The following is a 24812-nucleotide window of genomic DNA, read 5'->3' on the forward strand; positions in this document are numbered from 1 at the left end:
GCTGAGAGCAAGCGAGTCCCCACTACCGTAGCGCGCCGAAACCACTCGATTCATCTCGGATAACGATACTAACGCAAACATACCGCCCGCCTTGACGCAGTGAAGCGTCAAGAAAAACAAACCGTTAATAAGAATTAATAGAATGAGATAGATAAGCCTGATTACACGTAGAGCTATCCCTAGACTGCTCTTGGGATAAGGCAGTATTACAAAAAGTTAGTATAACGAGGGTAGCTTACCCTTTACAATAAATCACTCCGATGGCACAAATGAGCAGAATTGAAAAAGAAAACAAAAAATCATTATAAATGGAAGGTTTACAAATAATATTAAATTAAAAACAGTCTAATTTTCTATTCTACTCGCGAAAGCTAAAAAAATACAAAGATTCATTTGTAATATTAAATTAATTTCGTAGTCCGCCCGCCTCAGCAGGCTTAGGCGCGAAGTCTTGATGATGAATTTGTTGTTGCCAGTTTTCAAGCTCGGGCTCAGTAAGCAGCTTGATTAGCTTGATGACTAGTCGTTTGAACGTGGATGATGCTGTTTTGAGCGTAACGACTCGAACTAAGCCATCAGACCCTGGGTGCGTTTCGGTCACCAGGCCCAGAGGCCACCTGGTTGGGGGAGTGAGGTCGTCCTTCATGATGACGACATCACCTATCTTCAAATTTGACTGTGGCATTTGCCACTTGCTTCGCTGTTGAAGATGGTGGAGAACTTCCTTTCTCCACCGTAACCAGAAGGAGTCTCGAAGGCTGTTTAAGAGCCTCCAGCGGTTGGTAAGCCTTGGAGGCTGGGCTGATGCGTCGTAAGGCTCTGGATGAGTCAGTAATGACGAGCCGATCAGGAAATGCGCAGGAGTCAGCGCAGCAGCATCAGTGGCCTCAGTGCTCAAAAGGCAAAGAGGTCTCGAATTGAGGCAGGCCCCAATTTTGGTGGCGAGAGTTATCAACTCTTCAAACGTCAGAGTCGATTCGCCGATGACTCGTCGAAAGTGGTGCTTGAAGCTACGCACCGCAGCTTCCCATAGTCCACCGAAATGAGGAGCACGAGGCGGAATGAAAGTCCACTCTGTGCCTTGAGTAGCCATGTCTCTTGACAGAGCCTGAGAAAAGGACGATGATTGAGCGAACAGCTTGCCCAGCTCGGTTGCTGCGCCCTTGAACGTGGTTGCATTGTCCGAGTAGAGTACGGAGCATACTCCTCGACGTGCACAGAAACGAGAGTAAGTTGCGAGGAAAGGTTCGACAGTCAAATCTGAAACAATTTCAATATGAATGGCTTGAACAACCATGCAAATAAATATGGCTACATACCCTTTAGTAGTTTTTGCTCCACGACCCTTGGAGAACAGTACAGGTATTGGTCCTGCGTAATCGAGACCTGTATGTGCAAAAGGGCGTGTTGGAGTCAATCAAGCTGCTGGTAGCTGTCCCATTAGCTGACGTGGGCTACGGGCATCGAATCTGGCGCATTTTACACATCGATGATACACACCAGCCATCAATCGTGAGCCTCTTGTGATCCAGAAGGATCGATATAGCTGTGAAAGCATGAGCTGCACTCCACCGTGCAGTGTAAGTAAATGCGTCTCTTCGACTAGACGCTTGACGAATATAGAATTTCCGGGAAGTATAATTGGATGCTTCTCATTGAAAGGCAGAACAGCATGCTGAAGTCTACCTCCGACACGAATCAAGCCGGTTTTGCAGACAAACGGCTTGAATTTGAGTAGATGGCTTTGCAAACCAAGTGGTTTCTCAGCACATAGACGATGCATCTCGTCAGCAAAATGACATATTTGAATTGATCTGAAACAAAAAAGTCTACCCATACTCAATTCATGGCTAGTTAGAAAACCAGTTTGACGCTCAGTTTGTAACTTTAAAGCGTTTAAGCGCCAGCGAGGGCAGTACCCCAGAATACGTATTATTTTTGAGAAACTAGAGATCTTTTGAAGAGACGGCAAACAAGTAGAATGGGCTGTTGCAGCGACCGGATCTTGCTGCTTCCACTCCTCTTGAGCAAGACATGCCAGCACGTCTGGACCGAGCGATGCTCCCATGGAGTACGAGTTCGGCCAATCAGTTTCATGAGCTGTCAGCCAGGTAGGTCCGTGCCACCAAAGCCTATGAACTGACAGCTGGTTTGGACTGAGCCCCCTTGTGGCGCAATCAGCTGGGTTGTCCGCCGATTTGACGTGACGCCATGAGGCTGCAGGGAACGTAGTGACAATTTCACTCGTCCTGTTTGAAACAAATTAGGCCATTTTGAAGGATGACCTTTGAGCCATTCCAAAACGACTTTTGAATCGCTCCAAAAGTTGACACTTTGCGGTGGGTAACGAAAGTGTGTTAGCAAATGATTTGCTAGACGTGTGAGGAGAGTGCTCCCGCACAGTTCCAATCGAGGGAGTGTCTGCACCTAGTCGGTGCAACCTTAGTTTTAGCCATGAGTAGGCTTGCAGTGTGGCCTGGAATGACAGCATAGATGACAGCGGCATAGGCTCTTTTTGACGCATATGCGAAGCCGTGAAGATGCCACCCGTCCTTTTCAGCTGCGCCTATCCACCTTGGAATTCTTATCGACGAGATGTCTTCAAGCTCGTCGCGAAATTGTGACCAACGCTGATTGAGTTGACCTTGAAGTGGTGTGTCCCATTCAAGATTATGAAGCCAAAGATCCTGTAAAATAATCTTGGCAGTAACAAGAGTCAGAGCTAGCCAACCTAATGGATCGAAAAGTCTTGCTATTTCCGACAAGATCGAACGTTTAGTGATTTCAACGTCATGATAAATTAATGAAACTTTAAATACAAAACAATCAATATTAGGAAGCCATTTTAGGCCGAGAGTTGATATCACCTCGTCAAGTTTGACATCTATTTCATTCGTTGACTGCGACAACAGTCCTTGTAGTAGACGAGGCTCGTTGAAAGCCCATTTGCTTAGCGTCATGCCAGCTGAAGCCAAGAGTTCGACCAGTTGATCCCGACGACGTAAAGCCTCCTCGATTTGGCCTGCGCCTGAGAAGATATCGTCGACGTATAACTGGTGTTCTAGGACGGCAGCCGCCTCTGGATGCGACTCTTTGCCATCTTCTGCAAGTTGCCTCATTACTCGCAGCGCGAGAAATGGTGCTGAAGCCGTGCCGTAGGTAACAGTCATGGCTCTGTAGTCCTGGATGGGTTTAGTGACATCGTCACGCCACACGATGCGTTGCCAGTCAGCGTCGTCTGGATGAACTAAAATTTGCCGAAACATTTTCTCTACGCCTGTAGTGAAAGTGAATTTGAAAAATCGCCAATGAGACAAAACTACTGATAAGTCTGTTTGGAGTTTGGGACCTGAAAGCAACATGTCATTGAGCGATAAGCCGCTTGGAGTTTTTTGCGAAGCGTTGAATACTACACGTATTTTCTTCGGATTGTCAGGACGAAAAACTGCGTGATGAAGCAGATAAAAATTAGAGCGATTGAGTTGATCGTTTGGCACGATTTGCATGTATTGTAGCTCGCTGTACTCACGCATGAAAGCTTTGTACAAGCCAGCAAGTTGTGCGTTTCTGTGTAAACGCCTTTCCGAACGAATAGGACATGCTACAGCAATGTCTCTGGAGCCAATAAGCGAAGGAGATTTGGAAAATGGGAGACGGACAACAAATCTGCCCTCTCTATTGCGTGAATGAGTTTTCGTGAACTGTTCTTCATAGAAAAGCTCATCAGCAGTCAAGATTTTTCTACGAGGGATTTCTTCGATTTCCCAAAATTTGAAGAGTTGTTCAGAGAGCGAAGTCTCGGTGAACGAGTGAAAGCAACGAATTTGACCCTCTTTATTATTGGGTACTGCAGTAGTAGGGCCTGTTAAAAGCCAGCCGAATACTGACTTTTGAGCAGCGGGAGTCCTGATTGGGCCGAGTTTGAGACCTTCTACTATAATAGACGGATAGATATCCGCGCCAACGATAAAATCCACTTTTCTTGGCTCACAGAAATGTGGATCTGCTAGATCGAGCCCCCGAATGTGAGGCCAATTAGAGAAATTGACATTTTGCCTCGGCAAGTAGCGAGTAAGTTCGTTGAGCACTAATGCTGACGAGCTGATGCGAAAATGCTTGTCTTTGTTAGACGATAGAGTGACTTGCACTTCAGAGCGAGCGTGAGAGGTCCCCTCATCACCTACGCCAACGACAGAAAGGTTGACCTTTCTAGCAGCCAAACTAAGCTGAGAGACCGCTCGTTGAGCGATGAACGAACGTTCAGCTGCTGGATCGATAAGAGCACGAAACGTGCTTGAATTTCCATGCGAGTCGGAAATTATGATTTGAGCAGTGGCCATGAGTACAGTACCACCTACTGATGCCGCATGGGCTGCAACCGACGTTGCCAAGTCATGAGACGTCAGGTCGGAGTTTTCCGAAGGAGAACCCCTTGTAGGAGGTTTGTTACCTCGCGGATTTTGAGATTGGTTATCGATGTGAAGTTTGGAGTGATGTTTCCCTTGACATACAAAACAGCGTTTTTTCGATGGGCAATCATTTAGAAAACGATTTTGTTGTAAACAATTTAAACACAATTTTTCATTTTTTACAAAACTAAGTCGTTCGGGTTGAGACATGGCCCCAAACTTTTTGCATCCGTAAATTGGATATTCCTTGCTGCACACGATACAGGATTGAGCTGCTTTACTCGAAGACGAGTCGACAGCTTGCGTTGAATTAGCCGATACGCGTTGTGTGTTTGACGAATGACGATAAGCGTTTTGAGACGTTCGCTTTTCTTGGGATTCTAAAGGAACGCGAGATTGCTCGAGAGACTGAATTCTACGCTCGAGAAAATGGCTAATGTCGTCATACGTGGAAAATCCTTCGCGAGCTTCCTGAGAAACTTCCCAGCTCTCGCGAGAATGCTGATCGAGTTTTCGAACGATACAATGAACGAGCCAATTATCATAATAATTTACAGGGCACTTTAGGTCCCGCAAGGCTCGTAGAGCTTCTTCACTACTATCGATAATAATATTCAAATCCTGTACATTTCGAGGTCGTACCGACGGAAGTTGAATTAATTTTTCAAGATTGTTAAATAATCGAATTCGCGTGTTATCGTAACGACGAACTAATTTATCCCAAGCGACATTGAAATTCGCGTCTGTGATATCGAGGCCTTTAAGGGGCTGCGCGGCCTGACCTTTAACAGCATTAAGCAAGTGCTGTAATTTTTCGACGTTTGAAATCGATTGTTTATTAAAAATCATCGACGAGAATCGTTGTTTGAACGATTCCCATTCGTCATGAATACCAGGGAATGTTGGTAAACAAAGCGAGGGTAACGAGAACTTTTCGATCGCAACTGTTTGATTTAGCGGCGGCTGACCACCGGGAACAGGATTCGGCTTTAAAGTTTTTGTATGGTCTCCTAATCGACTTTTTGCACCGATGTATGCATCCTCGATTGAAGAGAAAAAATTCTGCTTGTAATAATTTTCATTTTTGAGATCGTCTTCATACTCATATAAGTCATTATGACGATCCACGAAAATTTTCTAATAATTTTCGAGCAACTCTAGACGAGCTTCAAAATGCGAAAGCGTTTGTCTTTCGGGGCCTACTTTTGTTGTGGAATTTTCGTAAAAATTAAGTATATTACTATAAGTTTTAAGTTGAGCCTTAAAAATTTTGTCCATTTTAAGAACGAAATAATACAAACGAAACGGTTACGATTTCTCAAAAGAATTAAATACTCGTCGAAAATATGACGCGTAAGCTAGATAACAGCCACCGAAAATTCGACAATACAAAGTTCGAATTATAAAATGAATATACGAGAGGCTAATTTGATAACAACAGTGGCCTTGATGACTACGAACAGCTAAGTAAAATCAAAACAATGCGTATCGGAGCTAGAAGATATGCTGTTTTCGATAATTTCAAGCCAAGCACAAGATAGAGAGAGATGGAGAAACATTTTAACGATACGTACAGTACCTGCCTCTTCCCCCGCTTGCTCGCAATCGGTCGAACGCTGAAGAAATAGCTTGCCGAATCGAGTTCGTCAGGGCGATGAAGAAGAAGCGTGGTAAAAGAATTACTACCTTAATTTGGCACGAAGAATTGTCCGAATGTCCTCGCAGACTACGTATGTCGCTTTTCTCCTCTCTCCTCTTCTCTATGCTGCTCGATGAAGGCTTCGACGGCCGAACGGCCGCAACGATGTTGACGATGACGTCACACAGGCCTTGAAAATGGCCGAGCTGCCGATGGTAAATTCGTGGTAATGGCCAACCACGCTCTGCTACCAAAATGTTAGAGTTTAAGCTCGCTCGAACGTCCACGAACAGGGAACTGTTCCCCTAGAGCTTCTCGATTCGTTTTTCTTAAACAATACAAAATAAAAACAATCAATTAATTATTGAGTTGACCAAAATACCTAAATCGCGACATCGACAGTAGCCAAAATTAAGGTAATGTTTGGGGACGAATAAAAAAAATATGCTGGTATTTTTTATTAAATATTAATGTATATATTTGTCCTAATTTTACAACAATTACTGCGACGATAATGCAGCTTCAATAAAATTGAGAAGTGACGCGAAAATGTTAACAAACAATTTGTGCTTATTGACCGAAGAACGGCGGTCTCGAAAATATTCACAACAATAGAAGCCTCTGGGGCGAAACTGCTTACCCCTAGACAGCGTATGACTACCTTGCTGACGAGGTATTCGAATTGAGCCTAGACGGCCAAAGAACCAAAGTCTGGACGATTGTTGAGAGGCAGTGCTGCGAGTCAGCGACTGTCTCCGGCGACGTACCTGCGAGGAATCGTACGATTCCCAAAACTCGAACTAACAATTGGAAAGAATCAAAGTGATTCTGACGAGGTCGAGGGCGGGGGTGACTCACACAAATTCATAGAGCGCACATGGAGCACTTACGCTGAGAGCAAGCGAGTCCCCACTACCGTAGCGCGCCGAAACCACTCGATTCATCTCGGATAACGATACTAACACGAACAAACATAGAAGGCTGAAATTTAAATAAGATTATCCTACCTGTACTTTTGCGAGTGCCTATGTGCTTGAAATTATTTAATATGAAAGAGAGAGTAGTCTTAGTACTAGGTGTGTGCTAGAAGTCGAGAGAAGAGAAAAAAAGTAGAAGACTAGAAATGATTCGTGAAGTTAAAGTACAGACTTAGATGGTTTTGAATAAGAGGCATGCCTTATGCGTAAAGCAGTACTTTTCCACCTGGTAAGAAAAATGTCATTTGCAACTCAAGCACGAATGTACATCATCAATACACCCTTCGAGCATGTTAAGCGTAATGACAAAATATAGTTGCATACGGATGTTTGGGAGGTACGAAAAAGAGAAATGGTGTAGAAACAAGTGCACGAGAGAAAAAGAGTGCCTATGAAAAATTCACGTAATAAGTGAGAAAGGTGTCGATATAGTAGCGAGGAAAGAGAGAAAATCGGAAAATCGAAGTCGCAGAAAGAGAAAGATAGAGTCACGAGGGTGTGGCCTACGAAGTTAGTGCGAATTCAGGTCAGAAGTTGTGGAAAGAGAGAGAGAGAGAGAGAGAGTGTGTGTGATGGAATTGAGGAGAATCGTAAGAGTGATAAAAGTGTGTTTGTGTGTGCGTGTATTTGTATGGTGACGATCAAGTAGCTGGGTCAATGCCAGATAACATCTTTGTGTCCGTAAGGTATGACATTAAGAGTAATCATTCTGCAGCAGCCTGCAGTAAAATCTCATAAGGGTGTGAGTTCAGTGACAAAAGGACAAAGCAGAGCAGAGTTTAGCATTGTTACTATGCCCAACAAACATATCTTTGCTGAAAGTAATGAAGAATTTTATTGACACAAACATGCAATAATAAATAGAACACCTGTAACAATACCTAACCGAGCATCTTGAAAAAAAATCAAATATCAGGTGACATATCGGCTATGTAACACGCTAAAGAAAACGAGAAAATAGACGAAGCACTTAACCCCAAAACAAAAGTTGGACTCAAACTATAGACACGCTAATGTCATAAATAAGGTTGAGGGTAGGGTTGTGATAAACATGTGTCTACTTATATTCAAGAGCTTGGCTATTACCACAATTTTATACGAGCCTTATACACTTGATTTATTTGTTTAGTACGAACAGGCAGGTAGAAATTCACCCTCTTATAATACAAATACCCAATCGTCGTTAATTCTATCCCATTTTGGCTGAAATCGACTCCTGATGCCGATGTTGCCAAAAGGTTAAAAAAAATATTCTATCCCATACATGATGTAAATTGACGGTAATGATGTAACTTTGTCCACTGTAACATAATATATGTAGTTTTAAAAGTGCTGTATATCACTTGTCATATTCTTTGTAAATTGCAGGTATTCAAATAATTTTTGTAACTACCCTAATCTAGTGTACCCAGAATTACAAAAGCAATGTATTACTCATTCAATTATGTTTTATTGTTCAATGATCTTCTCTTATATGGATTCATAATGTCTAATGATTTATCATTTATTGTATTGCGATAATGATGAAAATCTTCGCAGACTGATATCTATAGGCAAGAGTAATCGAGTGCTATTATTAGTTTTTTTAAGTAAAAAAAAAATATCCTGTTTAATTGGAGCTTGATTTTCATCACGTAATTAGGGTCAGAAAACAGTATACTCGTTAGGAGTAAGCTTCTCTATTATCATGCATCCAAGTTTTTCAAATCAATTTTGATTTTATAGCAAGTATATGACGATGTTACAACTAAAAAATTACTTTTAAAGCAGTCTTATTAGGCTTCAAAAAAATTTTAACTTGTTTTCGTCAGGAACAGAAGAAAAAAAAATTTTTGCAATTGAAAAACCCTTTTTTCTTTATCTACTTTAGCTTTCGTAGTATGTCTGATTTCGTTAAATGACTTATCTATGTTGGGGTGTCCAAATTTTTTACTAGTTTTATATTGAATAATATAGATTTAAATGTTTTCTTAACAACTTGTCAATATAAGGGTGAGCATAAAATTTTTAAATATTTTTTCATTACTTGATGAAGAAATCACCTACATTAAATGTAAGCCAAGTCTTTGTACATAATATACATACATTTCAACGCATTGTATTAATCTGTAAGTATATGACCTACGAATAAACATGTGCTATAATACCAAAGTGCACGAAAGCACTTTCAAAGAGCTTTTCACGCTTAATCACTTTCATTCCATAAGTAAAATCTTGAGTAATAATTTTTACTCGTTTCTTACTTACATTTTGCTTTTTCCTGTATATTTTTTTTGCAAAAAAGTACAATGTTAAAAAAAAAAAACTTAAATACATGGATATTAGGGGGTTTACTGACTCAGCGAACAAACCTTGGAATGAACTTTGACAATGTAATGAGACTTACTACAAAGATTAATGTATAAAATAAAAGGAGTCTTAGCTCAAATTTTGGTTCTCTTTATGGCTTATAAGAAAAGATATTAGTATCTATTATGCAGCCGTGTGTAACTTTATTGGACGTCAAATAAAGTGGGAGCCAGTAAACTTATTACGACGTGGATTTTTTCCATTAACATACCTACAGCTCTTTAAATTTATGAGTAAGCGTAGTTTTATTTACTCTTATTTTTACTGGAAGAAATATTATGCTCTTTGCTACACATATTGTTCAAGAAGATTTAAAATTGCAGAATCTAAATAGAGATCAACTTAATAATAATATAAATAATTTAATTAGATGGCATAGATAATCCTTTTGCTTATTTTAGTATAAAACAAATTACTATTATTTGTTGAGCCTTTTTTCATCCAAACAATAATATTCAGCATTAGTAGTTATTCTTCTTGTTGACGGGGCGTAAATCTTTCATTCTTAGAGAGTTGCAGCATCACGTCTGAAATTATAGGGACTAATATACGTTGTCTTTAAATCTTCAACAATATTTTCTGTTAGAAAATCTCAGAATGTGAAAATTTATTGTTCAAATCATCACATTTTAAAAATGCTGTATTTTTTGTTAAATAACATTTTATCAATAGTCTTTTTGGTCTATGGTATGAAAGATGTACAATGTTACAGTTTATATCATATTAAAATCACATGAATACTAAAAAATATTTACAAGATTTTCTATTTTTCACAACCTAAGGGATAATATTCAGTTGAATGTTTTTAAACATTATCAAATTGTGTCAAAAAATAAGTAACTGCCATAACCATCCATTAAAAGTATTCCTCTCATTATTCAGTTCTGATTCAAAAAAAATTTTTTTATCTCGTTATTCAATAATTCAATAATTATTTTTAATATTTGTGTTTAGAAAAAAAAAAAAAAAGAAAAAAAACACTACGCGGGTATTGTTAATTCTATTTGTTTCGCACACTGCATGCACTACGATTCTTAGCGGAAAATGAGTCTAAATTCCTTTTATACAAAAAGATCATTAACAAAAATCGAGAACCGAAAAAACTTTATAGGTAAAAAAGCAAGAAAATAAGCTGGAAAGAAGTAAATGATCACAAACGGCTCCTTAACTGATCCTGGTTTGAATGATCGGTACCGAATGAATAACTCATAATAATTTGTCTACTGTCACGGCGCGATAATTGGCACTTGCAAACATAAACCATGCTCCAATATTTACCCAAAGACAATCGGCACAAATAAAACTACTCTACAGACTGAACTTTCTCGTTCCCAAGATCATTTATTCCCTTACCCTTTGGTCATGTGTAACACGTACGTTGACCCTATCTGTCTCTCTGTAAGGTGTATCTGCTACTTCATATAAAAACCACTCATGGCTTTCGATTGACTCATCCGCTCTCTTTCTCTCTCTCTCTCTCTCTTCCTCACACACGCACATTGTTTTTTATTGATTTGGTGACTGAAAGCATGGCTCTGTCACGGGATGGATTTTACATCTTAAATTCCATTTGATCCAACTACTGCTATTCCTGTCCATCCTGCTTTCACTAGCTCCCTATTTCCAGCCTCGTCCACCTTGAACCTACAGTGCTACTTACTGCGTCAATAATGAATAATTGACTGTCCTTCTTCGATTTCTCAGCAACAGTATTTTGACACGTGGCAATATTGGTTTTCTATCTCTTTCTCATCCTTGCTTCAGTTTCTTATCATCTTTGACTGCTTAAACTGCGTGAGAGTGAGGGTGTGTTGGTATATTAGAGTCTTGAAGTCTAGAGCCTTGAAAACTATGTTGCAGAAATACATTATTTTACTCATTATCACGAAATCCTCATCGACTTAGCAAGTGAATGCTTTCCACCAACTCTGTGTAAAGGTACTGCCTGATTTGACACCAGTTATTCACTATTTCTGTCACTTTATGATCTTTCATTGTAATGCGTCCAGTGACGGTCTTTCAGACACACTCCTGATCGATCAAGCCAACACTATTCTATCCGCTAAAACGTATCGGATTAATACGTAGTATTGACATCCCCAGCATTGACATGTATTATTTCATAGACCAGCTTATTATTTATGGTAAAGCTGTAACTTTCTGACAAAACATTGGATTGACTGAAATATATTTGACTGTATGAAAATTCCCACCATAGTTCTAACCTTACCTAGTACTTTTTTTTAGTTCCTCTTAGATTTACATCTATGCGACTAGAAAAACCCGGGACCACACACGCAGAAAAGAATTGCAGAAATTTTCACCGTGAAAGCAACGGTAATTCTGTGATATTTTGTTATTACGTAAATTCTTACCGCAGTGGTACATGAATTTTTACTGTAGATTACAGTAATTTTTATGCGAACTCCAAAATTAATCCAAAATTCACTATGATTTTTACTGTACCGTAACGGTAAAATTTCCCCTGAAAAAGCATGTAGCTGTAGCCTGCAGGGTCACGTATGCTGGAGGGAAGGGTCGACCAGATTTTGGCTGAGAGAACGAGATAGACGTAACATCTGTATTATAGAAATCAGTACACGTATAGATGAAAGTAAGGGTATCTTTTATAATTAGCTTTAAGTGAAGGAGGAGTGCATAATGTTTCCAATAATACTTACGTTGAGTATGAATTGTATTAATACAAATACCTGGTCAGATTTAACATTTGTAAGTTAGTCCACGCTGCAGCAGACAACTGGTTGGGTGCGTGGCCTTCCCCTCCGACCCACGTGACCCTGCAGCCTATAGTTATATATACTCTTTCAGAGAAAGTTTTATCGTTACCGTACAGTAAAATTTATAGTGAATTTATGATAAATTTTACAGTTAGCATAAACATTACTGTATACCACGGTGAAAATTCACGTACCACTAAACGTCATGACAAAATATCACAGGATTACCGTTGCTTTTACGGTAAACATTCCTGCAATTCTTTTTTTCTGTGGGAACTGAATAAACATTCCAAGACAAAAACAACCCCGATATAGTTAGTGTCTAGGATTCTTTTGCCGTTGAAAATGGTTAGTTTCCCACCCTTGGAAGTTAAAAGCATAGATTATCAAACGATAATTTGAAAAGAAGAGAGTAAGAGATTAAGCTTAATTATGAAGTGTCACGGACGTGGCTTGGTAAAGTTAAGCCAGTGCCTGTGTGTTGGCATACTGGCGTATAACTGACGATACAATAGTGCATCTAAGAGTGCAATTGATACAGCCACTCTCGGTGGCAGTCATGGCTTAGCAGTTAGCGTAAAGTCTCGCGAATCCTTAGTTGATCAGTTCAAGCGCCAGCTCCGCTTCTTTTTGGCAGAGCTACTCACTATTATATTTTGGACTCTTTAATCCATTTATTGAGGGTTAGAGCCGTATAGTCAATCTCAAAAGTTAGTTTGGATTGAAAATAAGTGAATTTTAACATTATTCTTAAAGAATCGTACGAGCTATTTGATATCGTACAGTAGAAAATTACTAATAAGTGGGAAAATAAAAAATTATTACTTCAAAGTTGAATGTATGCACTGTTAGAAAAATATTTATGAAATTTAATAAAAATGTATTGGAAGCAAATTTCATAGACATAATTGAAAGTAAAATAATAATTTATATGTTATTTTTTTACATTTTTTTTTTAAATTAATAAATAAGTTAGCAATTTACTGCTGGAAAAGTCCCATGAATTACTTATGTTAGCTGTAAAATTAAAAAAACTAATTTCAATTTCTTCGAAAACAACTTTAGAAATTAATAAATGTAGTTATAAGATTTAAAATAAGATAGTTGCAAAGTCAAAAACGAGTTTTGAAAATTAAATAATAGTTTTTGTAAATAACAGAAATAGTATGCGTAATGTTTTATTTCTTGCCTGCTGTATACAGATATACCAATAGCATTTTGTTCAAACTCTTAGTTAAAGTATTTTTGAAGCCATGACGACAGGCTTCTTGGAATTTGTATATGTTATTCTAATTATTATTGACAATAACATACTAGTTTTTTTTAATATTTGTAATGGTACATTGCGTACGAGTTTGCAAAGGCTTCGATTTACGAACCGAGAGGTTTACGGCATGAGCCGAAGGCGAGGGCCGTAACGAGGTTCGTAAAGAAGCCTTTTCGAACGAGCTTCGTATACTATTTTTCCGCCTGAGAACCCAAAACAAGCGGTAAAGGTGCTATTTTAAGGTTAGAAGGCGGAAAAAATATTTCCCCAGTTATTGATGAAAACGTAAGTTTCCCAACGACGTTTGCATAAGAGCCCGTGTATAAGATCCTAAGTTTGCTTTTTTTTTTCTCAAAAACTGTGACGCTATGATTCTTAAAATTTTAATAAGTTTAATATGTAATGAAATTATTATAATTTCAGCAAACACATAATTTTTTTGAGACTGTCGTAAAAAATTTGTTTTTTGCTCTAACCCCCTTAATAAATCGGAATTACCTGCTTCCTATCTGCACGAGAATCCCCAAAGCTTGTTCCGTAACAAAAGCTATTCATATGAAGTAATTTTAAATTTTCATTAAAATATATGTTATCGGACATAATTATCTGGTAATAACGTGTTTTTACTGTCAAATGTTAGTATTCATAAGTCTAACGTTTCAACAATAATTATCGAGGTTTCCAACAAATGTAGAAAAAGATATCCTTAAAACACATCAAATTCTTCTAAGTCTTTTTATATGGGGCGAAGATAACGATGATGTTGAAAACGAGGTATTTAAAAAATAATAGTGTATCTAGGTAATAACGTAACGAGGGAGAGAAAATAATTCAGCAAAAGGAGTGGTCAGTAAGCTTGGGCAAAAAGAAGAGGTAGAAGAAGCAACAAGGCAGAGAGAGAGAGAGAGAGAGCTTTGATGGGTACGCAGTATATTCAGTGCTCGTACAACAACTGTAATTCACAGCTTCTAAAGCCGGAAAGCGAGAGTGTTTGTTTGACAATGCCTCGTTCATTTGTGGTCGGATAGAGAGATAAAGACCGAGAGAAGGTTGGAGAAAGAGATGAAGATATTTATGCGACACTTTGCTGCACGCGAGCGTGAGACTTGCCCCAGACAAGAGTACCCATACTCAAACTCTCGGGTCGTCAGCACGAGTAAGCTGTTGTTAAGTGATTGCATGGAAAAATTGTTGTAAATCCTTTGATCTTATTTTTTGAAAGTACAACAAATATGATGAAGTATAAAAAGATCTCAAAAAGTTTTTATGACTTAATTTTTTGAAGTGTGTAGGATGTTCACTTCGTTTTGTCACCCTTAAGTTTTTATTTTGAATTTAAAATGTGTTGAATTTTGATTAACTCTTCTTAAAAAAGAATGGAGCCGTAAAAGTTCGTATTATAACATTGTTCAAAAAATTTGGTACATAAATTATAAAACGATGCAAAAAAAAAGTGTTACATTCGTTTTGAATTGCGTGACTGACGGTTTTCTTAAGAATCGCTGATATTAATTGTCTCTAACAAGAACTCAGAAAATGAAGAAAAGCCCCCCCTGCCCCCAAAAAAACAAAAAAAAAAAATTTTAGCATTAAAAACAAAAAATTATTCTCGGTAAGCTTAATTAAGGTGGTTCTTTCATGACTCCTGAGTCACAGGTGAAACTGTAAAGTTGATATTTATTAATGCTGCTTAAGTTTTAAACGATTATCTGTTAATATTGTTTATTGTGGCAAATTAAGTACTGATTCAAAATTTAGATCATAATATACGATGTTAAAGTTCGTAGGAATGATTATCGAAAATTCGCGCTTAACCTCAAAATACCAGCAGTGGATGCTTGCCTATGCTTTCAACATAGGGAACGAAAATGTATTCCTGTGTTTCTTTTAATATCTTTTGATTAAGTCTGTAAACACATATATTTTGAGACAGCAATATATTTGGAATTGCATAAGCTTTACTGTGTCAGTTTTTTACTTAATTACGTTCAGTAAATAAATAACTAGGTTACAACTTTCAGTAAAAAAATGTTTAGTTGCCATTAGAGCGCATGTTTAGAATTTAGTTTTCATTTATCATTTTCTTGCGTTTATATTCGTCAGCCTATTCTGAAATTTTAAGAGGTAGTGAATTATGTTAAAAAATGCAATAAATTATATAATAAAACTAGCTTTTGAGTACAAATTAACTCTCAAGTTTTGCTTAATCACTACTCTCGATCTGATTCACTTTCTCTACTCCATCAATATTCAACTAACATCTTTTTTGGAGTGATTTTAATATTTATGAAACATTGTCCCAGAATTACTCTAAGATCAAAAAATCAGAAGGAACTATCTGTATAGCAGTCCTCATCTTTATTTTTTTATTTTTAGACTTCTTTTTTATTACTTACTTATTTTCTCCAGTTTACCATGATGGTATCATGCCGAACGTAATAAACCATACTAAAGAGGCAGTGTTTGAAGCCCCTGTCATGTTACAAAATCGATAGTACATTCAGCGCACTTCCTCTACCGTGATTGCGGATGTCTACCACTATACTCAGCGCTATATGCTATTAGCCAAGATTATTTTATTGTTACAGGGACCTTAGCGTTGTAGCTACATGATGATGTAGCTGTGATAAGGGTTGTGTGCCATTCTGATGTTGAGCTACAGTATTGGCTAATAGTCTTTTTTTTGTAGCTCATTGGCAATTTAAAAATTTACTGGGAAAAGTAAGATAGAGCAATTAATGACAATGGCTAATATGAAGACGGGCATATAAGAGGAAATCCAATACAAATTTACCTTTACGCGTCCCAAAAAAAAATTAAATTTTTCTCCAAAGCACACCTTTGGAATAAATTTTTTCTTGTTCTATGTATCCTCAATAACAAGGAAAAAATCGTGTACACGATTTTTAGGCTTTGTGACACGATTTTTCATGGCACAGACAATTATAATATTCATTTTTTAGAAAATTCTTTGTGAGCAAGGACTCCTACTGCCTTATTAAACCAGCTTCTCGTTTAAATTCTATACAATATCAAGTGTCTTTTTTTAAAGAAATCTGTCTTGATAATGAAACTAGACTTTATTCCGCAACAGAACCCAATAATTAAGAAAGTGACGCTAATAATATAGTTTTCAACTGACAAATATGCAAATAACTTCCATTGTATTCCAGTTAAAAAAACATTACTATGAAATTTTATGTTGATAGTTTATCATTTTACATTAAATATTTAACATAACATTAAAAATTTTATAGTAAATAACTACAGATTATAAATAATTCATTAATCAGACATCACAGTCATTTTCTCGTAGTCCGATAGTTAAAGTACGAAAAAATGGTGAATAAGAAAATTTCTGCCACCTGGAAGGAAATCGTTTTAATCGATTACAAATATAGTCTAATTATTAGAAAAAATATTTTTGTCCAACAAAAGCGTCAGCTTCAATTGTTATTTAACAAATGTTACAAACAAATTAGCGTATTTTGCGATTGTTCAATTATTATTGAATTTTAAGACAAAAAAATATCTTCTTTTAGGTGGTCTGCTGTTAGTATTAACAAATTGTTTATACATACACGGATGAATATATATTTTAATAATCAATAAGTATTTAAACTTTCACGTCTGTGCGTGGTAGGTAAGTAATGAATGACATGCATTAATGCACCAACGGTCATGCCTGCAAAGAGTACGATGAAAAAAATTGATTTCATGATATATTTAATACAATATTGATGTACAAATGATTTTTTTTCAAAAATTTTTTCTAATTGATGAATTATTGAACAGTCGTGAAGAATGCTAGTTTGTTTATAACATTTGCTGAGAGCATCGTATCAAAATCAATTTTTTTTTTAAATACCTAAAAAATTATTTGTTTTTGTAAGAAATGAATTGCGTTTTACTATACCTAAAATTAACAAAGTTGTAAGCATTTATTCAATTGCAAAAATTATTGTTAAAACAGGAGTTAAAATTAAAAATAAAAAAAAATTTTCTCCGTTACATTGACGTTATTTATATTCTTGATAAAATGCCTTAGGAATTTTGGGTCTAACTAATTTTTACGCTTTAAGCATGCTAATGAATTTTCAAAATAACAATTTAATTGTGATGTCATTTTTTTAAATAAATAAAAAGCTTGTGCACGGTCAAATATTTGTATAATAAGTACTTAGTACTAAATTTTCAATCATTTTTATCAATAAATAAAAAGACTACAAATTCACAGAAATTAATTTTCAAAACAGGAAACAACGCTTTTTTGCAACTTAACATTGCAGAAAACAAATTTTTAAATAATGTAAAAAACCTTAATTGATAGAAAATTTTATCACGAACAATTTTGCTTTAGAATTTTTTTCAATCAGACCAACAAAAAAGAAGTTATGAGCTAAAATGTTAAAAAAATTCGATTAATTTTCACAATTTGTTAAATAACAATTGAAGCCGACGCTTTTGTTTGACAAAAGTATTTTTTTATAATAATACTATATTTGTAAGCGATTAAAACGATTTCCTTCCAGGTGGCAGAAATTTTCTTGTTCACCATTTTTCCGTGCTTCAACTACCGGACTATAAGGAAATGACTGTGATGTCTGATTAATGAATTATTCATAATGTATAGTGATTTATTATGATATACGTTATGTATAATATTTAATGTAAGATGACAAACTATCAACATAAAATTTTATAGTAATGTTGTTTTTAACTCGAATACAATGGAAGTGATTCGAATACACTCGAATATTTGCATATTTTTCAGTTGAAAACTATATTATTAGCGTCACTATCTTAATAATTGGGTTCTGTTGTGGAAGAAAGTCTAGTTTAATTATCAAGACAGACTTCTTAAAAAAAAAAACTTGATGTTGTACAGAAGTAAAACGAGAAGCTGGTTTAATAAGGCAGTAGGAGTCCTTGCTCACACAGAATTTTCTAAAAAATAAATATTATAATCGTCTGTGCCATGAAAAATCGTGTCACAAAGCCTAAAGTTCATGGACACGATTTTTCCCTTGTTATTGAGGGTACATAAAACAAGAAAAAATTTATTCCAATGGTATGCCTTGAAAAAGAATTTAAGGTGGCTCCAGTGGCCTCAATGTTAAAATCATAAATAATCCAACCGAGGTTAATAAAATTGAATTATATTCTTTGAATTCCCATCTTTCTATTCGTATACAAAAAATTAAGGTTGACGATGAAAATTGTAAGAAATCATGCTTACAAAATCGTAGTTTTAAGACGGGTTGGATAGAAAATGCAAGCTTACGCGATATACAACCTACTGCTGCACTTATATAAATAACCCGTAAGGTGTAAAAAATATACTGTCTTGTATATATTATTACGTAGTTTTCGATGACATGAGAAAAGTGTCTTGTTATCGAAGAAAATCTTTAAATAATCGGAGACTAAGTATACAGTTGCGAGTGCAAGTCAGCTCTTAGCTGTCTGCATTCTGCAGAGTACGTATATATAGGTATGACTACAGCTGAGCAATGTGCCACATTCTTGAACTTAGGAGCGTACCGTAACAGTTCATCAATTAGGGCAGCATAAAACTTTTTTGTTTTTTTATATTTACTCACTAAAGTAACAGATAAAATGTAGAATATGGCTCACAACAGTCTCTACGATAATTTTATACCATATTTTAAAGAAAATAATGATTAATTTTTAGTCTCCCCATTTTGATACGGCACTAGGCACTGGAGCCCCCTTAATTTTTTTTTGGGAGGAGTAAGGGCAAATTTGGATTAGATTTCCTCATATGCTGTTATTACTATAGTGACAATGGCAATAGTAGTAACGATGATATGGTCATGTCAAGCATTATGTGAATTTTTTTTTTAGTCGACAAGCTTTCTTTGACGTTCAATTCAAACATTTTTAAAACTTATATTTACTTTTTATTTCATGAATTAAAATTTTATTCATAATATGCTACAAGCACTCGTGAATTACAAAATCTCTTTATACTTCTTAGTTCATAAATAATCACGCATTTTTTAAATTCAATTACTAATTATTTTTACTTGTTAGTTAGAATTTCAATTTGGGACCGAATTAAACGGTCCATAAGATATTTGAGTTCTAGCCCGTACTTACACCTGTATAAGTTCTAAGCCAAGAGTTCTTCGTCAACAAAATTAAGTAGAGACTGACGTGTAAGGTAAGACGATCCGTTGGCGGGGACGTGAAAAGATTGATGTGAAATAATCTGACTTGTTCTTAAAACTGGTAATTTTTATTTTATACAAACGTTTTTATACACAATATTGTACTATCATTTATAATAAACGTTTCTGTTAAAAAATTTTTTTTTTCAACTCATACAGAATCAGGTAATCCCGAACTGTAGATATCTTTGTTTAAAAAGTGATGATTTTGAAATTTGATACAAATAGTTTCTAGACTGTAACAGACTCTTTTAAACTTACATTTGTTATTATTCGAATTCGGAAGGCATACATAAAAAAAAGTTTTAAATTTGGCCCGTGTTTCATCCAATTTCTTGTGAACTCAACTGAACCCTACTTTTTTATTCCTTTCAACCTAGATAAAATTTTTTCAGTCAGTAAAAATGGTGTTCAGGTAGTGTACATCTAAAATTTGACTTACAACTTACTTGTACAATAATATCCAGATCTTGTGCTGTATCAAAAAATGTAGCGTTCCTGTTTACATAGATGCCAGACGCACTGGCTTCATACTAAGGAAAATCAATTCTTGGAAAATTTGTCAGAATATAGTCTACAGTTTAGAAAATGTCGATCAGACGACAGATTTATATTGGAGCAAGTAACATTGCGCAAGTATGACAAGTAAGGGTTCGATAATAGCAGATCATTCGTTCAGGGGTGAAAGAGAATAAAAATAACTTGATTATTATTACATCTTCTACTCACTAGTTCTCTGAGCACTTGTTTCATCTGCACTGGTGAGTGATCATAAATCGCGCAAATAAATTTTATCCATAGCTTTGTCTTGTAAATGAATTAAGCCTTCGTATACGTAGACATGCAATAGAGGATTAAAAAACTCGTCATCAGACTGTCAAGTTAAGAAAAAGGTAAAAAAAAGGGAAAACGAATACAGAGTTGTGTGCACGCACATGCACTTCACTGAGCGTGTTGTATAAAAATACAGTCTAGCGGAGAAGGAGGCTGAAGATAGCAACCCTCCGTTTGTACACACCTCGAGCTCATGATCATAGTCATAGAGACGGTAGCTTAGGCCACGATTTTAGTGACACCAAGCCGCGCTGCATCGTGCCAAGGCTCCCCTATAATTGCTCGTTAGCTACTGAAAACTCGTGCGTCAGCGTGCCCGTATAACACGCGGGCAGGAACGACTTCAGCAAAATCCATTCTGACGGGAAACACCGAAATTAGAGAAGCACGCAATGCGCCCTTAACACGTCTTTTCCAGGAGCTCTGGATCAGTAAGTACAGTCCTAACAACGAGAAGTGCCTCTCACTCCCTCATCGTGGGCGTACATATATACACGCAAAACTCGAGCAGCAGCTGCTGCAAGGCTCAGGAGTGCAGAGCGAAACGAAAAGCTGCTGCCGTGCACCCCTCTGTTCTAGCCCTTCCCTGCTATCTCTGCTCTTTGACGCCTTTTCGCTGCAATTACGTTTTACTTGATAACGGAGTAAGGAGTAGGCAGACGCTTGACTGTACAACTATAGCAGAGCTGTGGGAGAGATAGTTGCGCCATTTAAGGTAGTTGTTTCCTAAATAAAAAGTATCTAAAAAGGTACGAAGTTGTCTGCAAAACTAATATAAGCATCGAGAAATATGTATAAAAAATTTGAGACCGATTTATTACGTCGTTATTTAAATATCCTCGTCAAAATATCACTCTTTTAACATTGGAGCATTGGTGCAAATAGTACATAACCCCATTATTTTAAAAAGTGTAACTTACCGCATATCTATAAATAATTGAAAAACAACTGAAAACTACCTTAGACAGTAAAGAAACACATACATTATTTTTAAGAATTTTTTACCACATCGTTTGAAGCAATAGTAATCAAAAAAGTGCTATTCGTTTGATTTTGGAAGATAACCAAGTAAGTATCGCGTATGGGACAACGTCGCGTTGTCACATGAATACAAGTAGATAGGTGTACATGTTTATGTATGTATAAGTATACGCAAAGGCATTCAAATTTCACTCTGATATTTTGGATACGGGATAATATATGTATATTGTTTATCTATATGTAAGACTACGTCTCAGCTTCGCCCGAGACTTACTAAATGGAACACCGTAGTATGTTGACATGTAATGTAAAACATTTTCAGTTAGAAATTTTACATCTATTCCTGACACTTCTCAGCATAAAAATCTTTTTATTAAAAATACATTTGTTCGGAATCCATACAGTTTACTTGGTCAAATAATAAGCTATAAACTTAAAAAAAATAATATTATTATGCAGAAAAGTACCCTGCGTTCCTTATGCCATAAAATAATCGTTGGCCATAATGGGGCCGTTAATTTGCAATTTCTCCCGTATAATTTACAAAACGGGCAATTTTTAAAGCTGTTAAGGTAAAACTTCCAAAAAATAGATATTAAAAAAAAATTTTTTTTCTCTTATTTCACAACTTTATTACCAGAGCAAAAAAGTCCTATAGAGCTTAATCTCAACATTTTTTATAGCCAAAAAAATACAAATACATTCTCTACTTATTTAAAAATCTGGAAGATTTAAGAGATTACTGTGAGGGTACTGATTAAAAAGCTGATCTCTCACGTAATGGATTCTTTATTAGTCAATTTTGAGGCTGCTGTTTTAAACTCAACAAATGTTCTGCGTCAGTTCTTGACGCCTAAAATTGTATTCATTAGATACATTTGAAGTTTTCCTTCCAATTTACCCTATTGTAACTATTGGCATTTTTAAGACTTTTGTGAGCCCTAAAGGCTGTTTTTTATCAACTTTGTTTAGTTCTAATGTATATGTTGGCAAGGTAGTTCGACGCCCGATGGCCCTAAAAAATACCGGTAAGCTTCTTAAGTAAACCCTTTCTGGACTGAAGTTAACAGCAATTGTGACTGCCTGGATACCTAAAGGTGATCTTCTCTGGTCTACTGTTGAGGCCCCAGACTGATCGGGAGAAAAATTACAAAGTCCGAAGCTTTGGAGCTGGTTGTAGAGATATTTCCCAATGTCTCTTGGTATAAGGTCAATGACATTGGTGTCTAGAGTACCTTTTTTTTTGGCATACTCAGTTGTTTTGGTGATCTAAGATGGGGCAATTGGTTCATGATGCTTGCCCGTTGACTTAAGTTTTTTTTTCCCTTCATAGCTGTTAGGTTCGCCCAGTGCAGACCTTGGAGAGGATCGGTGATTCCTAATTGAATGCTTAGAGTCGAGAGGGTAATATAGGGTCGTCGGTCACTGGGGTTTCCAGCCTTGCGAAGAACGATTCCGCTCGTGACGACTACCAGTGAATGACTGACTTGGTTTTATAGTAGCCGTCTTTAGTTAACATAGTCTTTTAGTCGACGAATCGCTTCCGGAAATGGTAGTAAAAATGTATTTGTTGGCAAGGTAGTTTAAACTTAGGTGGATTTTAAAAGAACCGATGAGATTGATGGTTAAGTAGGGAACGTAAATACTTACAATGACCCTGAAAAAGGCCAGTGGTGAAATTTCCAATTATTCCTTATTATTATTCTTGGTGATGGAGAGCCAGCTGCGGATTACTTGACTCTTATCCTCAGAGTCTGTGTGTACGGAGACCGTACAGGAGGGAAGTACGCTGCTGACCGAAGAATATCTCGTCTTTAGGTCGTTTCCTGGATAACCAACCGCTCATCGTTAGTCGGGAAAGTGGGCCTAAATAATACCTTCTCTGTGGGTATGCCGTTGGAACGACTACTGAGAAGGAAGCCATCGGGGCTGTCCGTACTCCTTCGGGCTGCCTTCCCTGGCTTACATTAGTTGCATAAATCCTCTGACGGTACCAGACCGAATGGTAGAACGACCACATAGCTCTCAAATGCTGAAGCAGGTTGTGCTCTAGCTAGACACGTCTCCTAATATTTCGCTGGAGACGTAATCGGTTTGAATAATTTTTTATTGGTGGCACTCGACCATCGTGGAGGATCAGGGTTGCAGGTAGCTTCGATTTTATGTTGACGTCACCTAGTGGATCCTACTGAACTAAAGTGAAAAGCTGGTGTATTTTTACAAGACTTTGAGCTTATTTGTTGCTATTGTTATTAAATTTTTCAAGATAAAAATTATACTAAAACCATCTAAGAAGTGTAAAGAATCGGTATGCAAAATTTCAGCAAAGTCGGTTCAGTAGTTTTCGTGATTTGCGATTACAAACGGTTTTAGCGACTTTGCGTTATATATTAGTAAGATTGACCTATATATTGGGAAAGAACTACCTTCAGCGGTATATACCTACTGCGAAAAATTGAACTGTGGAAATTTTTTTGCAAATTTCAACAATTTGCAAAATTTTAAACCACATTGTCTATAATTTAGACAACATGTTACGGAAAAGTAACTATAAAAAAAAAGATAGGTGAGAGATTGGCTTTTTGTCAAAAAAATTCTAAAAGAGAAAAAAAAAAAAAAAAAATTTTGACAGAAAGTGATATAAAAAAAATTTTATTTCAAAAAATATGCATGAATCATTCACTGTTATATGTACTAAGCTTAGCCGAGATCCATCTTGAGGCTCAGAACATCAATACGTGGGAGAATGAATTGTAGCTTTGCTGAATTAAAACTGGGAATATTATATTAGCAGAATACAAATGTAGAAGTTAGGACAATTTTTCTCTTTCCCCGTCATGAATTGACTGAAACATAACAATTTTATATTCCGAAAAGTGTATATCAGGCAATGCATAATATTTGCTTTTATTTTGAGATTTAGGCAGTGCATAGCTGTTTAAAGTAAACTGATGTTACCAAGGGATAAGTTGAGCATTTCAAGAAGAAGTAGCATGTTGAAATCAAGCAAGTAGAGCACAAAAAATCAAATTAACAAAGCACTTAGAAAAATTAACGTTTACTCTGCTCCAATTTCCACCCGATAGTATTAAAGTATCACAATTGAGGTACCTACTTGCCCTTGAAAAGCGGTAAATTTATGAGAGTAAGCTCTTTTGATAAATCAGTATTTTTTTATCCAAAAGAATGAGCAACACCAATATAATTTAATCTCTATGTTTGTTTGTTAATAATTTTACGACTAAAATGGCTTGTGAAATAAACTGCTTGAATTTCCTTGAATAACCGACCAAAAAATATTTGCATTTTTCAAAAATAAGGATTAGTGAAAAGTAATTTTTTTATTTGCAGTCTAAAAAACAGAGCAACGAGTTAAGAGCTACTTTAATAAGACAGCGACAGTTGGACAAGGATGCATACTTTA

General features: G+C 36.4%; 3 protein-coding genes across 6 annotated transcripts in view; 1 reads left to right on the forward strand and 2 right to left on the reverse strand.

Moving 5' to 3' along the window:
* Positions 1 to 24812, forward strand: part of kek5 (leucine-rich repeat, immunoglobulin-like domain-containing kekkon 5 protein) — an 884967-nt gene that overhangs the window by 419671 nt on the left and 440484 nt on the right. The window lies entirely within an intron of this gene.
* Positions 407 to 1517, reverse strand: LOC149373539 (uncharacterized). The gene is made up of 2 exons (XM_089596879.1): positions 1320 to 1517; positions 407 to 1260 (listed from the first exon to the last, which is right to left on the reverse strand). The coding sequence occupies exon 2, from the start codon at positions 1091 to 1093 to the stop codon at positions 407 to 409; it is 687 nt and encodes a 228-aa protein (XP_089453005.1). The 5' UTR covers positions 1094 to 1260; positions 1320 to 1517.
* On the reverse strand, positions 1418 to 6992 carry LOC149373540 (uncharacterized). The gene is made up of 4 exons (XM_089596880.1): positions 6939 to 6992; positions 2428 to 5471; positions 1920 to 2249; positions 1418 to 1814 (listed from the first exon to the last, which is right to left on the reverse strand). The coding sequence occupies exons 1-4, from the start codon at positions 6990 to 6992 to the stop codon at positions 1418 to 1420; spliced, it is 3825 nt and encodes a 1274-aa protein (XP_089453006.1).

This window comes from Copidosoma floridanum, unplaced genomic scaffold (genome assembly GCF_036245765.1).
Source record: "Copidosoma floridanum isolate Cflo_tuat_1 unplaced genomic scaffold, Cflo_Japanese_pri ptg000030l, whole genome shotgun sequence".
Taxonomy (NCBI): domain Eukaryota; kingdom Metazoa; phylum Arthropoda; class Insecta; order Hymenoptera; family Encyrtidae; genus Copidosoma; species Copidosoma floridanum.